This window comes from Cervus canadensis, chromosome 7, assembly GCF_019320065.1.
Source record: "Cervus canadensis isolate Bull #8, Minnesota chromosome 7, ASM1932006v1, whole genome shotgun sequence".
Lineage (NCBI taxonomy): Eukaryota > Metazoa > Chordata > Mammalia > Artiodactyla > Cervidae > Cervus > Cervus canadensis.
In genome coordinates, this window is record NC_057392.1 from 13,633,934 (window position 1) to 13,650,311 (window position 16,378).

Below are 16,378 nucleotides of genomic sequence, written 5' to 3' on the forward strand. Positions count from 1 at the left end.
TACAAATCAGGGATTGAATTATTGTTTTGTTGATTGTGCAGACTTAAGAAAGGGATGCAGAAAGTGTTAATAATGCAGATTAAACTTAAAAGTGGGTCATGTCTATAGCTATTGCATTGATAATGTCACAAAAATTAGAGGGGCTATTCTTCCAGTATTTGAAAATTACTATGTGATTCACAAAGAAGTCAGTCATAGCACTGATTAATGAACTCATAAAGTCAATGGAAATATCAACCAAAATTCATAGCAGAGTTGTCCTCATTCATATGATGTGAGTGACTTTTTGTTTAATTTGATATTAATAATCAAGCACTTTTCTGATTTTGTGACACTACAGTTGATGAGAGAATTATTAAAATGGCTGGCAGATTTTGTAAGAAATAGCAAGTCACACTGAAGCTATAGTTTCTAATGGAAAAACAAAGTATTTTATCCTAAAATTTGTCATTTCTAAAATAACATAAAGAAAATATCAACAGAAACTTTTATGTTACCTCTAAGTAGTAATATGAGTTTGACTGGCACATAAATATATGTGTTTACATTTCCCTGCAGAGAGTAGTTGGGAAATGTCACCAGCACAGCATGAGTTAGATCTGGGCACGAGGGGAAGTCCAGTCCCATGGAGACACATTTCATTTCCTTGGTGGGCAGGTCTGGGGTAAAGCTGCTGGCCAAGGAATGAACTGTCCCTCTCCTCCACTCAGTTAATGTAGTCTGTGGTTCAGTGGTACACACTGGTCTCTGGAGAGATTAATCCCCATGTCTCGGTTTTATTAGCAAAATGCTGTACCCAAATGTTTCCCAAGTATTCTTAGACAACTAGCATGGTTTGTCACATATATGAATACTTATTCAAATTGTTTTTATTTGAGTCAATTCACTTTTTCTTTGTAACTAAGTGTCTTTAAAAATGTGATCTGTGGTTAAGTTCTCAAATATTAACGTGTGGCTGCATCATCTGGGACACCCTGTGAAAATGCAGATTCTGGGTCAGGAGATCCTGAGTGGGGCCCAGGAATGTGCATTTAAAACTTCCATGTGACGCCTGGTCCATGGAAGCAAAGTTCTAGGTTGTTACGGAAACTTATAAAACTGTATTACTTGCCAAAGATAAAAGATAACTGAAAAACCAATAAAATGAAAACAAGCCACTGTATTACATTTTAACAAATGCTGCTTGCCAAGCTGCTGAATTTCAAAGCTGGCTTTCTCTTTGTTGAAAGGTGGAATTAATAAATATAAGAGAAGTGTTAGTGACATCCCAGCACTAAATGGAAACTTTCTTGCACCATTTTTTAAATTAAGGTGGAAAGAAAAATAAACTAATTTGATCCCTATGGGTTTAAATATTGTTTTATATCACATCTCCAACATTCTCAAGAGGAGAAGGGGGTGACAGAGAATGAGATGGTTGGATGGCATCACTGACTCAAAGGACATGTGTTTGAGCAAACTCCAGGAAATAGTGAAGGACAGGGAAGCCTGCTGTGCTGCACTCCACGGGGGTCACAAAGAGTTGGACACAACTTGGCGACTGAACAATAATGACGACCTTCTTAAACCAGCTTGCCACAAATGATACTTGCCCTTCATATACTGCTACTGCTAAGTCACTGCAGCTGTGTCCGACTCTTTGCAACCCCATGGACTGCAGCCTACCAGGCTCCTCCGTCCATGGGATTTTCCAGGCAAGAGTACTGGAGTGGGCTGCCATTGCCTTCTCCGGCCCTTCATATGGGGACAGTCAATTGTTTTAACTCACCTAAAAGTATAACATGTTCTTCTCCAATGGCTTTTAGATTTATGTTGACCCAACACCTCCAGATTTCTCCTCACACACCAAACAGCTGGTGTGTGTTTCTAGCCACTGAGCATGGGAAGGGGGGACCTTGATCTGTGGTTCAGGGCCATTGCTGGGATGTGTGCTGAGATTCAAATATGTTGGTCCCTAGGCTTGCAAACCAGCTTGAAACCTTGGCTCCATTGTGCAGGAGCTGGGCTACTCATGTTTGCACTCCAGCAATGTTTCTGGGGCAGGAGAGCATAGTGGCATTTAGAAATGTGATAAAAAAAAAATTCAAATTAATTTTTACAAATTGGCATGGTGTTGCACATGAAGGATGGATGTGAGAGAAAAAGAGCAGCAGGCTGTCAAGGAAGTCAGCATGAAGAACTGGATGGTAAAGAGCCATCCCATTGGAGGGGAAAAGAGCCATCTCCACACCCCACCCACTTTGCTGATTAGGGCTGCAGTTCCTCCAAAAACCCCGGGCACTGGGAAAGGCGACTTGGAAGTGGTGATTGTCTGGTGTGAGGGGAGAGTGAGAGTCTAAGAGGGGGCAGAGTATGGAGAGCAGCGGCGCGGGTCCAGGCCGAGCGCTGAACACGGGTCCAGGCCGAGCGCCCGAGGGTGGACGTGTGCAGTCTGCCTTTCCTGAGCAGTTGCTGCGTGGGCTCCGGAGTGTCACAAGCTCTCTGGGTTTTGCAGCTGGGGAACAGCTTTATGAGAGCATCACTCTGCCCACGTCCTTGCTCAACCTCATTATGGTCACTTTCATGGAGGAAGGGAAAGCAATGGGTTCCTTGGAGAAGCAGGGGTTTCTGATCTTGCTCCACAGAAGAATCTTATGCCTGGTGGGCTACACTCCATGGGGCTCTCAAAGAGTCGGACATGACTGAGCAACAGACACTTTCATTTTCACATCCACAGGAAAGGCACAGAATTGTGGTCTGGAAAGATCCTGACAGAAGCCTGGCGTAACCTTTTGGTTCCTCAAGACAAAGCCCTCCCAACCTCACACATGATGTCACTTGTGCTCATCCTTAAAAAAGAGGATGAATCAAGGTCTCCCTGCTCCCCAGCTCCCCACCCACTCCATGTGATCTGTCTGGGTCAGCCTAACAGTAAAGAATGTTGATTCTATAGTTAGAACACATGGTTTGAATCCTAGCTCTGCCATGTCCTAACTTTGTGATCTTGGGTAATTTATCTAACCTCTCTGTGCCTCGGTTTCCTTCTCTATATAATGGATGAAATCACAGTAGCTATCTCGGGTTAGGAAGATGAAATAAGAACAGGCCTGTCAAGTGCTCTGGACACGGTTTGGCACTTGGTAAACCATTAGTAAGCTCCTGCTTTCCTGGCTCGGCTCACTCTGTCTTGTGGAAGAGTGGTCTTTCTGTCCACTGCCTCAGAGCTGCTCCCCAGCCAACCTCACACTTGAGGATAGCACCTTGTGTGCAAGGACAACATCTTACTCACTCCTCAACTTCCACCTCAGGCACCTAAACTGGTTTTTACCCCTAGAACATACCCAGCGACCTTTATTTAAGGTCAACAATGTGTCCCAGGCACAGGTTTGGGACTACAGTAAGAGGAAGATCTACCAGGAATGGAATTAAATCTCCTTTTCATTAGGAGGACTAGCTGTCATTATTATGATTATAAGGCACTTCATCGTCACAAGTGTCATATAAATGCTATTTAGCTGAGGAAAGCTTTTGCCAGGCAGCTACCCCAGCCAGATGTAGGATTTACTAGGGAGAAGGCTGGATGCCACCCAGGAGGACGTGGGTTCTCCTTAGTGGGAATTAAAAAGAAATTCTCGTCTCCCTCAGTGAAACATCAACACTGGCAGAAGAGCTGGCCTGGCTTGGCTGAGCCAAATATCTCCTTGAATTTACGTGAGAGCTGTTTGGCTGCTGAAGGTTCTCTCTTTAGGGTACAGGAGAAATGTGCAGCCTCAGTTGAAGCTGCCAAAGGAAACCCATGGGGGCACGTGGTCTGGCAGACCCCTGCCTTCTTGGTAGCGGGCAAGCGCGCCCGCTGATGAAAGGAAGAAGAGGCTCAGGAAGGAGGAGTATTCTGAGAAGAAAAATAAATTTTTCTTCCTAAAGTAATTATTGAAAAAGTTGGAATGACAGCACTTTTGCTCTGGTTCATGGAGATCACCCCATTCTTAAGAAGGCTCACCTCCGCTCTGTCCCTGCCAGGAGACCAAATGTTGAATACAAGCCCCCCGACCTTAATGTCTCAGGGATTTGTGCTGTCTTGTCTTTGCAGATCTCTTGGTTTAGAAGTAAGATCTCTATGCTTTTCTTGGGAAAGAGCTACTGTTAAGAAATATCCAAGACAGCTTTGAGATCAGCAGAATCAGGTGCCAGGAACAGCCAAGAATTGAAGCCAGGGACTTTGTGTCCACAGCACCAAGCTCGGGGCCTAGCGCCTGGTTTGTGCTTGACAGCAGCGTCTGAATGAGTGAGTGAGTGAAGATTTCTTGGTAGAAGGTGTGAGGACAAGGTTGTAATAGTGAGTGATCCCCTGATAGTCAACTGAGTGTTGACCAGTCATGGGGTTGAAAACACAATATAGGAGGTGAGGACCTGGGCGCGCCCTTGACAACACCTGTGATTATGCTGGGTAGTCAGGTAAAGAGAAGGGTGAGACAGTCTCTTCATCTTTCCTACTCTTGACTCTCCACACCTGCCCCCAGATGCACCAGCTGGGTCACACCACCACAGCACACAGCTGCAGGAACCAAATTCTGGCCCCTGGCTCCTATACTAACACTTCCTTACAGGCTAACGACAGCTTTTGAAAGCTAGCTGGAACCACCATAAAGAAAGTAAAAAGACCCAGAGGAATTGGGTGGAGAGGGAGGTGGGAGGAGGGATCGGGATGGGGAATACATGTAACTCCATGGCTGATTCATGTCAATGTATGACAAAACCCACTTCAATATTGTAATTAGCCTCCAACTAATAAAAATAAATTAAAAAAAAAAGTAAAAAGACTAGTGACAGGGAGGTCCCTGGTGGTCCAGTGGTTAGGACTCTGTGCTTCCACGGCCAAGGCTTGGTTTATTCCCTGGTCAGGAAACTAGGATCCTGCAAGCCATGCAATGTGGCTAGAAAAAAAAAAAAAAAGACAGGTGACAAGCTAGGAAGATATTTGCAACTTATATCATGGAAAGAGAATTAATTATTTCTCTAACATACAAATAGCCACTACAAACCAGTAATAGAGTCCAAGACCTAATAAAAATGGGCAAAAGATATGATCTGATAGAATACACAAAAGCAACTATGGATGAAATTCAGCCATGATGCTCCACCTTCCTCATAATATGACAAAGGCAAAATAAACATATACTGAAAAACCATTTTTACCTATAATATTGGCAAAGATCACAAAGAGATCACAGTGTGAGAACTCAGTCTTGATGAGGATGCAGGGAATATATATTCTCAAACATTTCTAACGAGAATTGTTATAACCTTTATGGAAGGTAATTTGGCAATGTTTATCAAAATTACTGATTGCACATAATTTTTGCTCCAGCAATTCCATGTCTATAAATTTATCCAACAGATACATTTTTATATTGGGAAAGGAGGGACATACAAAGTTAGTGACTAATCATTTATAATATTATAGGAAAGATTGGAAGCCACCATTCATCAACAGGGTGCAGGTTAAATAAACCCTGGGATACACATTAGCTGGAACAAAGGTTGGCAATGTTTCTGTAAAGGGCCAGAAAGTAAATGTTTTAGGCTTGGCAGACCATATGGTCTCTGCTGCAACTACTCAACTCTGCTGGTATAATGCAAATACAGCTGTAGACAATATGTAAATGATGAGCATGGCTACATTCCAATAATACTTTATTTGTGGAGAGATAGGCAGCAGGTCAGATATTGCTTGTGGGCCATATTTAGCTTTGTTGCCCTCTGTGGTACAATATTGTGCAGCTAAGAAGCAGTATGTTCCAAATAATACTATTTGTGTAGAAAGAGATAAAATATGTACATATTTTCTTGTATATGCATAAAATGTCTCTGAAAGGGCACATAGGAAAAGGATAACATTTATTGACCCAACAACAAAGACTGGGTGCCTGGGACATGGGTGAAGTGACACTTCTCACTGTTTATTATTTTGTATATTTTGAATTTTGAACCAAGTGAGGGTATTAGATATTAAAATGAATAAATAAAGTAAGAAATAAAAGTAAGCTGGGGCTCTTTTCAAAGCTAACTCTGTGGTGTTTTTATGAAGTTTAGAAACGACATGACTCCTCTTCAGTGCTTGCTGTGAGGACTTATTTCACGGAAGAGCCATTGAGATTATAGCCAACTCATCAGCACACAGAGACCCCAAGATTACAGATACTCTCGGAGTCTGCTCTCCCAAAGGAACTCCCCCTGTTGACTATCATGGCAGGACCACATGGAGCTTCTAATTTCCCATCTTGCAGCCTAGAGCAGGTGACAGTTGAGTGCCAGAAATGCATTTAATCCAAGTTCATATACCCTAGAAAATATTGACTCTTCCAGGTAAAAGCAAGCAAAGAAAAGGCACAGACACAGCAGCCTGTATAAAATATCTACCCTCACAGGGCAAGCTAGTGTTTGTGAATACCGATGACATGGTGACATGTTATCCAAAGCTTCTAGCTGCTCATGGGTAGATCTAGATCCATGCTGTCCAGTATGGTAGCCACTAGCCCACACATAGTGATTTATGTAAGTAATAAAAAATAAATCAAGAGTTCAGGTTCTCAGTCGTGTCAGGCACACTTCAGGTGCTCAATACCCACACTCGACTGAGCTGCCTCATTGGTCTGCTGCACAGGTTACAGACCAGCCCCTCCGCCCACCTGCCCACGGACATTTTCACCACAGCACATCATTCCAGTCAATCTCAGTGTCTCCTCCAGATCTAAGTTAGCAACAACCAGAAACCTCACAATTCATCTCCATCTGTTCACCTCTCTTCATTCTTAACCGTCTCCACACTCTGTCATCCTGACTATTTGAGGCACGATGGTTACAGAGCAGATAGAGTTTCTGACCACAAATGCCTTAAACTGATCTGAGGCAAATGTGGCCTACTGTCAGGGCAGAAGGCATGGGAGTGATCTATTTATTGTGGAGTACCTGCCCCCGAGGGATTCATCAGAGCACCGCCCGCCCCCCCCCAACATTAAGCAAGCCTTTGATTATTGTGCACATCACCCAGCTGCAGTGAACAAGGGACAGAGATGCAACTAACTTATGTAAAATAGATAGCCAGTGGGAATGTGCTGTATGACTCGACTTGAAACTGGGGCTCTGTGATAACCTTGAGGGGCTGGATGGGGTGGGGAGTGGGAGGGGAGCTCAAGAGGGAGGGGACATATGTATACCTTTGGCTGATCCATGTTGATGTATGGCAGAAACCAACACAATATTGTAATTATCCTTCAATTAAAAGTAAATAAAGGAAAAAAAAAACAAAAAAAAAACAACTGGGCCACTGAGGTTCCCAACATCTATAACACCATGACTAGAGAGAACCCATCAGGAACTTCTTTACAAGCTTTTACTGATTAAGAGTTGGCAGGAAAGTGGTAGCAGATGCTGATAGCATCCACCTTGACTCCTTAGGTGACACGTTAGTTCTCCCCAGCTTCCTTCCCACTGCCAGATTCCGCACCTGGGAGCTCTCTCTGAAGACTCTGAAAGGTCACTCTGCTAGCAGATGTCAGATGACTGACAGGAGAGGGTATCACTACCCCAGCTTCCTTGTCTCTATTATATTCTTTACTGTCCCCCTGACCCACCATGGGGACGCTCCAGTCTCTCACAGTGGGAGCTGGCTGGATAGTGTGTTCTTCGTTGGTTCACTTCTCTGCTTCCTGCAACTTCCAAAGAAACTACCTACACTTCTACATTTGTCTCAGGATCAGTTTCTGGGGGAATGTAAATGAAGACAAATTAATCATGTCAATTAATTTTTAGCCTCTCCAGACTGAGAGGTAATTAAATACATGTCTGTATTCTCTCTGCAAAAGTTTTGAAAGAAGTGTGTGCTAAGCTATTTCACATTTACGCTTTGCCGCCAAGAAACCGACAAGAGATGTTCAGGCTGGACAAAAGTCAGCCCCTGAGGGCATGATGGCAACTGACAAAACTATTTATTGGAGGACTTTTGGCTGTCAGTTCTGATTGCTATGGATGATTAGAAGAATTCACTCATTCTGCAAATATTTTCTGGCTCCACCTCTCTGCGAGAGGCCCACTGGAAGCATTGGCCAAACTGAAACAAATACTGTCTGTATTCTCTGAGATGTAGCTTTCAGATTACTCTATTAAAAAAAAAAAAAAACTCTAATGGATCTGTTTAGAATTAGTGTTTGAACGACTGTTGGGCTGATGATGATTCTCAAGAGGGTAGGGGATGAATAATAGCGAAAAAATTTTTTATTTTTCATGCGATGCACAATTTATTTCAGTTAATTACAGTGCCCCTCCACCCTTTCCCAGAGAGATAATCACTATGGTGTGGCAAGGACCCCGGGGGTGTTGGGACAAAAGCAAGTTTGCAAACTGCTGGGTCAGTATGATTTAGCTTTGGGAACAGGGCCAAAGAGAAGTAACAGCCCAGTGCAGAGAAAGGGTCCCTGGACCCAGAGTCAGGAGAGCTAAACAGTGGTGTTACAACCAGCTGTGTGACCTCAGGACATCAACTGCCCTCTCTGGGTCTTAATTTCCTCACCTCTAAAATGAGGGAATGGGACAGGTGGTCTGTAGGGTCATTCATTGTAAATATTCACGAGTCCCCTAAGAAACAACAGACCCAAACCAAATCTATGTTTTGGTTTCCCTTTCTGTGTTGTTTCACCTCTCACGGTTGTGGAGGCTGTATTTCAATGGAGTTACTAGGCACTATTTGCTGTGGAAATTGTTTGTAGTGACCTGGCCCAGGGAGTTGAAAGAAGAGGTGTTGGAAAGGGGTAGAAGGTAGACAATTGGGGAGTGGAAGACACTTTCTGGACTGGAGAACTTTGGGGAGGTCCACATTTGTGAAGACCCTGTGGGGAAGTTTCCTGTTGATATGTGGGGGCAGAGGTTGAGGAGGGCTGAGAAAAGAAAGAACAGAAAAGGCCTTCCTCATTTCCTTTTGGTAGATTTGATCAACCCATGGTCCCCAACCTTGGCTATGTATTAGAATCATCAGTGAACTTAAAAGCCAGGAAGTCCCTCTCCTCCTTCTGATTTAATTGGTCTTGGGTCTGGGTATTTTTGAAAGTGCTCTGAAATAATTTTGCTGTGCAGTCAGCATTGAGACCCACTCAATGGTCACCAAGATCTCAGAGCAACCCTCTTGCCTTCTTTCAAATTCTATCTTATTTTTCTCACTTCCTTTCTGCTTCCCTTCCTCTTCTGCTCTTTCATCCTCTGCCTCAGAATTCCAGAGTCATGAATTGGTGGGAGATGGAGGAGGGAAGAACAAACCCTGTGCTTTATATTTTCTGGTTAATTCCTTTCTTATTTCTGAGGTCTAATAAAAGATGCTTTCCCTCCACGAATATAAATCATACTATTTAAGAAAAGTTTGAGAAATACTCAAAAACAAGAAAAAAAACAAAACACTACAACATGAAATGGGTCCCTCACTTAAAGACAACCACTGCTTATACTAATACCTTTAGCTTAATTAAGGTATAATTGTGCTTAAGTCGCTCAGTCATGTCCAACTCTTTGCAACCCCATGGACTGTAACCCACCAGGCTACTCTGTCCATGGGGATTCTCCAGGAAGGAATACTGGAGTGGGTTGTCATGCCCTCCTCCATGGGATCTTCCCAAGCCAGGGATTGAACTCAGGTGTCCCACATTGCAGGAGGATTCTCTAGCATCTGAGCCACCAGGGAAGCCCAAGAATATTGGAGTGGGTAGCCTATCCTTTCTCCAGGGGATCTTCCCAACCCAGGAATTGAACCAGGGTCTCCTGCATTGCGGATTCTTTACCAGTTGAGCTACCAAGGAAGCCCTAAATTATATAATTATAAAGGTATAATTGAAGTACAATAAACTAAACTTCCTTCTGACTTTTTCTTGAGGCTTAGCATCTTTGTTTGAATGGTTTACCTACTGGGTATAGCAGGGGTCAGCGATTACAGTCCAGAGGCCAAATAGAGCCCACTCACCTCTTGTTTCTGAAAATAAAGTTTTATTGGAACACAGCCATGCTCACTGGTACTTTCTGTCCACAGCAGTTTTCACGCCACAGTGGCAGAGCTGAGTATTGCAACAGAGGACCTCTGGCCCAGAAGCCTCAGTATTTACTATCTTGTTCTATACAGAGCGAGTTTGCTGACCCCTGGTACATAGCATTCTGTACTCTCTTTATTACTCCCATTTTACCTTATTGCCTGAGCAGTCCCCATACTGCTGTCAATGCTTCATAAATCTAATTTCTAATAATTGCCTGATATTCTATTGCATCCTCAGGTTGTGGCTTACTCTTTCTCCTGTTGTTAAATGTTTATCTGTTTTTCCTCCCAATTTTTTCACCCTTGTAATAACAAAGCTTCAGTGGGTATATATGGATGTAAACTTTATCTATATTTTCAATTATATCTTTAGGATGGGGTCTAGATTATTCAATTGGTAGGTAGGGGCATTTTAAGACTCTCAATACATACCATCAAATCCCTTCCTCAAAGATGTCAGACTGGTTTGTGCTTCTCAATAACTCAGTAGAGCACCCACATGCTTGCCAACATTGAGTATTAACATTTTAAACATTTTCTGCATTTAGACAGGTGAGCAAAAAACTATTGCTGTAAACTGCATGTTTTTATCTGTCTAATGAGATTGAAATGGTTGCTTTTCTTCTTTCACATGTTGGCTACTATTCACCTTTGCTCGGCCTCCTTCTGCACAGGGCAGAGTGAGGGTGCTGGTCTTGTCTCTCACCTTAGCTTGGAGCAAGGCTCCCGCCTGCACCCGGTTCTTTTCAACATCTCTTTCCCAGTGAATTCTGATCGTCTCAAGGATGTCATCCAGCCCAGTGCCAATGGGAACATTCAGTTGTTCTAGCTCAGACCCTGCCAGCTGTTTGTACAGCATTTTCACATCCTGAAAATGACAACACACACCTCAGTGAGTTCAAGAGGAGAAGGAAAGATATGAAGTTCTAGCAGCCAAAGCCCAGCTCCATGAGCGATACTTGGCTTCTCAGTCTGCTGCTGCCAACTGTGGGGCTCCACAGAGACAGGCAGCTTGGGCACCATATTCTCTTTTCCCTAGGATGCGTTTCTTAGGTTGGTCTTCACAATCCCAGACCCACCCAAAGCAAAACTCAAAATAAATCACAACACAGAGTAAGCAACAAAAGCAAGATGAAACTTATGAACTTCATAAAGTCAGAGTAGGCGGAAAGAAAGTTAAAGATAACTGTGAAATTTTTAAAAAGGGGTACCTTTTAAAAAGGGTAACAAACATGGAACTAAGAACAGGAGGAAGTGGTTAGCTTAAGGTTGGACAAAAGAAGTAACTTCCCAATGTGAACATGGTTAAGTGGGTTTTCACTTTTTCAACTGCAAGCATTTTAGATCTTAGATCAGTGACAGGTGTGATGTAGTTTAGAATCAGTGCAGTTCTGCAGGACACTGGACCACATCACCTTTGGTGGGCCCCTTTGGTCTTGTCACTCTGATCTGACCTAATTTTATTATAAAGTGTGACTAAGCTACAGCCTGGATCTACTCTCAGAGTTATTTCGTTTGTTCTGTCCAGTGTTGAAAAAAGGTCCTAGCTAGAAACCTTGGGAGATGCTCCCTTTAATTCAACACACATTCCATCATTCACCGCTGCCTGGACCTGCTCCCTCCCCATTTATGTACCTGCCTGGTCCCTGAAGCAATTTGAGTTTGAGACTCACAATAACTTCACCCACTATAAGAATCTGAAATATTTTATTGGTATTTTACCCATAGCCCAGGGCAAGTGACACAGAAAGGCTGTTGTCACTTGCGTTGTGAAGCTCAGCCAGACAGGTGAGGGCTTCTGGATCTGTAGACAGCCCAGTCCCCACCTACCTCTTCATAGCTCCTGGACAGAAAGCCGAGTTCTTCTTTCAGGCTTTCTATTTGACTCTCCAGATCCATTTTTGACGAATTTGCTTCATCAATGACTTTATACAGAGAGTTAATTTCCTCTTCTGCTGCCTTTCTAAATGGCTGCTCATTTTCATACCTGTAGGTAAAAGAATCTAATCAGCAGGAGTGGATAACCCCAAGGAAAAACAATCAGATTGTAAATGTGACCAACAGGCTAATTATGGGATAGTCAGGAAATGAATATTAAAAGTCAGTGTTTCAGTGGGTTTGAAAGGAAGAAAAGAAAATGAAGTCATTCAGTCATGTCTGGTTCTTTGCAACCCCATGGACTGTAGCCTACCACGCTCCTCCGTCCACAGGATTTTCCAGGCAAGAGTACTGGAGTGGGTCATCATTTCCTTCTCCTCAGTGGGTTTGAGGGCACTGTTAATGCAATTGTTACATATTGATTTATTAAAATAAAAATGATTGCAGACAACTGCTGAAAACAGGGCACCTGGGCTAACAAAGTATGAGCCTCATGGAGCACTGGAAGCAAGGAGTTCTAGGGAAAGCTTCTCCAAGAGACCATTTCCAGGTAAGGAGACCAGTACTGTCATCATTGTTCTAATTTGTCATCCTTTTAACCGAGGATACTTTAACAAACATTACTGAGAATCTGCTGATTACCAAGCTATGTGTTAATAATCTCAAAATGAAGAGTGTGTTCCTCTCTCCAAAGAGCCCATGTAAAATTTCAGGACTGTGGCTGCAAACCCAGATGCCTTCAAGGGCCAAGAGGGTATACAGATGAGTGATGAGGGCGAGGTCCGGGCCAAAGTGAGAAGTGGGGATTGATGCGCCTAGGAACACACATGCTTCAGCAACAGGGGCCCTGCTGCCCATCCCCTCCCCAACACTGCAGCATCAGAAGGGGCGTGCCTTTGTCTTCTACAGAAACTGGAGACCTGGATTTATATGCAAACTATGCAATAACACGGGGCTTGCCTGGCAGCTCAGATGGAAAAGAACCTGCCTGCAGGAAGATCCCCTGGAGGAGGGCATGGCTACTCACTCCAGTATTCTTGCCTGGAGAATTTCATGGATAGAGGAGCCCGGTGGGCTACAGTCCATGGGGTCACAAAGAGTCAGACAGTACTGAGTGACTAACACACAGTGACTAACACACTAACACACTCTGATCAGTTCAGAGTCCTGTGGGACTGTCTGCTCCTTTGTTTAAACCCTTTAATTTTATTCATCACACACACTAAGATTTGCATTGTGAGTTTTTGTTTGTGTTTGTTTGTTTCAGTTTGACCAGCTGTATTTGCTGCTGACTAAACAAGGAGAACCCCTGAACATTTTTCATAAGAGCTGCTTGAAACCCAGTTTTCCTGTCTTCTCTAAGTGCACCTAGTATTTGAATCACAAAATAGGAGTTCATGCCAATCCTCTTACAATTTCATTGGTCTATTATTCCAATATATTGTGACTAGAATCATGATTCTGTCAGCCTACTCTTCACCACCCCTACTGGCTTTGGATCGTTGGTCATTTTGTCACATCTGCTTTCAAGTACCTTGCAGTTAAAAGTAGTAAATGAGAAGTCTGAGGACAGAGCCCTGTGACATACCACCAGAGACTTCCTTCAGAGCTGGACCTGTATCTTTGAATCCACACTCAAGGATAGTTTCTGAAGCATCTGTCTGTGTTCTATATATGGGATTACATTTTCTACCCAAATGTATTGTTTTTTGAAGGACTGTATTCTTATTAACATTTAGTCCCTTTGGAGACAAATACTGTCCCTCCAGCTGAAATGGAAAGCCACTCATATAATGGGGAATGGTCCCTTTTGACCCAAGTTGGAAGAACCCCTCATGTGCCTCATCAATCCTGTTTTGCTCACCTGTCCAGGGAGCCTGGTCCCTTCCAGCACATGATCCATTCAGCATTACTGGAGGTTTTGGTCCCCTACAGACCATTTTTTTGGAAGTCCTCTGAGGATTTGAAATATCTCTGTGACATCCCCCAAGGCTGGTGTTAAACTTGTAGCCTTTTTTACCACCCTAATTTGAGTGGTGCTTCAGTTAGAACCCCTGGGTGCTCATGGCACCCAGACCCATCTTGCCTTGAGCTGCAGGCCTCCCTGACATGACGGTGTCTATGGCATCTCATCACTTCTGCTTGACTGCTCCACCATCAGCTCAACTCAGCTTCCTCAAAAGCAAACTCATTATCAATGCCTGAATTTTAGACAAGCTTTCCCTCCCCAATTTTCCATTTCATTCAAAGAATCACCAGTGTTCTAAATTACTCAAGGTCAAAGCCTGGAATTTACCTTTAACTTTCTCTCTTCAGGCTAAGTAGACAATTTTCAAATCCAGCCAGTTAGTTCTTCAACCCATCACTCAAGTCTGCCCACTACTACCATCCCAGGCCAGCCCTGAACTACACCTGCCTTCTCGAGTCTTCCCAGACTCACAGCATTGCCTGCAGAGTGACTGTACTTAACCACAGTGAGTTATCTCTCTGCTCAGATGGCTTGTCACATCCTCTGGCTCCTCAATAATCTGATAAACTGACTTTCCAACCACTGTCCCAATCCAGACCCTTCACTCCCACTGTTTCCTACTCATTTGCCTGCCTCTTCTCTCTACTACTACAAAGCTTCCTTTAAAGCTCAAGTCTGGTCATGATGGGCCACCGCTCAGACCCCTTCTGAGGGTCTCCTCTGGTCTCAGATAATGTCTGAGCCCTTTGGAATGGCTGATGTGGTCCTCCAGGATCATTTGCTCTACATATCCCAGTCTCCCAAGCTGCTTGGAATTCCGCTAACACACCGTGTCTTCTCATGTCCTCCCAATTTGGCACATGCTGCTCATTCTGCCTGGAAAATCATGTGTCCTTTATTTTCCTGGTCAACTTCTACACGAGTTCAGGATCCAAATCAGGTATCACCTCTTTTGCCAACCTTCCCTCATTTGGGCTCATCTCAGTGATGGCATATAGGCTCAGCGAGACCACTGTCTGCTCATTCCTCTGTCTTTGACATTAAACTATGGGCTCACTGAGGTCAGGAACCATGCCTGATTCACTTCACTCCCAGCACTTGGCAAAGGGCCTGGGATAAGCGGACATTCAAAGACATGTTGAACTCATTCATTCAACAAATGTTTGTTGAGCATCTATTTCATGTCCTCTGTTTTAGGAGTTGGTGATACAATGGGGCACAAAATAGATCAAACCGCTGCTTTCAGTGAGTTTACATTCTATTCTGTTGAGTGGCAGGACAAAGGTAGGTATAAATGTGTGAATGAATGAATTAATGCCAAAAGGAATAAATGAATGAAAGACATTTCGGTCAGATCCTGCTTTATCACACTTAATTAAATTCCACATTAAATTTAGTGTGAATGGTTTGCTATTTACTGGTGTTTGTCCTTAATTGTACACTGAGTCATCGTGACTGGATGATGGATCCACTTCTTTGTGTGCCTGTAACATTGGCTACCAGTGCTGAGTAAATGGCAACCCTGGCTGATTGAGAGTCTCTTTGACTCCAGAGTGGCCACTAATGGAGGCCTTTTAGCAGGTAGAGGAGCTTGGTGTCAGAGAAAGGAAAAGACTAGGGATCTGAGGAGATGGTGGGGATTTCCCTTTTCATCATAGTTCAGTTCAGCCCCTCAGTGTCCAACTCTTTTCGACCCCATGGACTGCAGCATGCCAGGCTTCCCTGTCCATCACCAACACCTGGAGCTTGCTCAAACTCATGTCCATCAAGTTGGTGATGCCATCCAGCCATCTGATCCTCTGTTGTCCCCTTCTCCTTCTGCCTTCAATCTTTCCCAGCATCAGGGTCTTTTCCAAGGAGTCAGTTCTTCGCATCAAGTGGCCAAAGTATTGGAGTTTCATCACAACACCCTTCTTATTCCTAAGATAAGAATGACTGTGGGATCATGGTCTTCCCTACAGACTCCCAACTATATGCCTTTCTTCTTCATCTTTGCCATTTTATGGAATAACAATCCCATGACTCACCCATTTGCTCACCTCCCAGGATACCTTTCCCACAAAATATTCTCAAAATCACTATGCTCATCCATGAAAGGGCATCTTCATTTTGCTTCTCCATTAGGCCAGTGTTTTGCAAAACTCATTCTCCTCCATGATTTTGCCCTAAATGTTTATCTCCTTTATCATTATTTACTTTTTATTGTTCCTCAAGTTCATCTACTTAAAGAGCAAACCTTAAATCAACAAACTTTAAAAGCTCTTTATATTAAATAAATTTTAAATTGATACTATAAATGGTAGCACTATAGTGGAAAGACAGTTTCATGGGCCATAAATAGAAGGTAACATAAACATCAATGACCATTAAAAATAAAATGTTAATCTTCATACCACTTAAAATGATCTTAATCAGCCACATTTCTGGAAATACTGTATTAGACTCCAAAGAGGTGGTTCTCAAGGCTGGATGGACATCAAGAA

The 16,378-nt window shown here is 43.3% G+C and overlaps 1 protein-coding gene across 2 annotated transcripts in view; it reads right to left on the reverse strand.

The window, feature by feature from the left end:
• Positions 1 to 16,378, reverse strand: part of BFSP2 (beaded filament structural protein 2) — a 72,693-nt gene that overhangs the window by 7,050 nt on the left and 49,265 nt on the right. For both annotated transcript variants that reach the window (XM_043474388.1, XM_043474389.1), the window contains exons 3-4: positions 11,879 to 12,035; positions 10,755 to 10,916 (exon numbers count right to left, since the gene is read on the reverse strand). In XM_043474388.1, the coding sequence (XP_043330323.1) occupies positions 10,755 to 10,916; positions 11,879 to 12,035 (319 nt within the window). The remainder of the gene's footprint in view (positions 1 to 10,754; positions 10,917 to 11,878; positions 12,036 to 16,378) is intronic.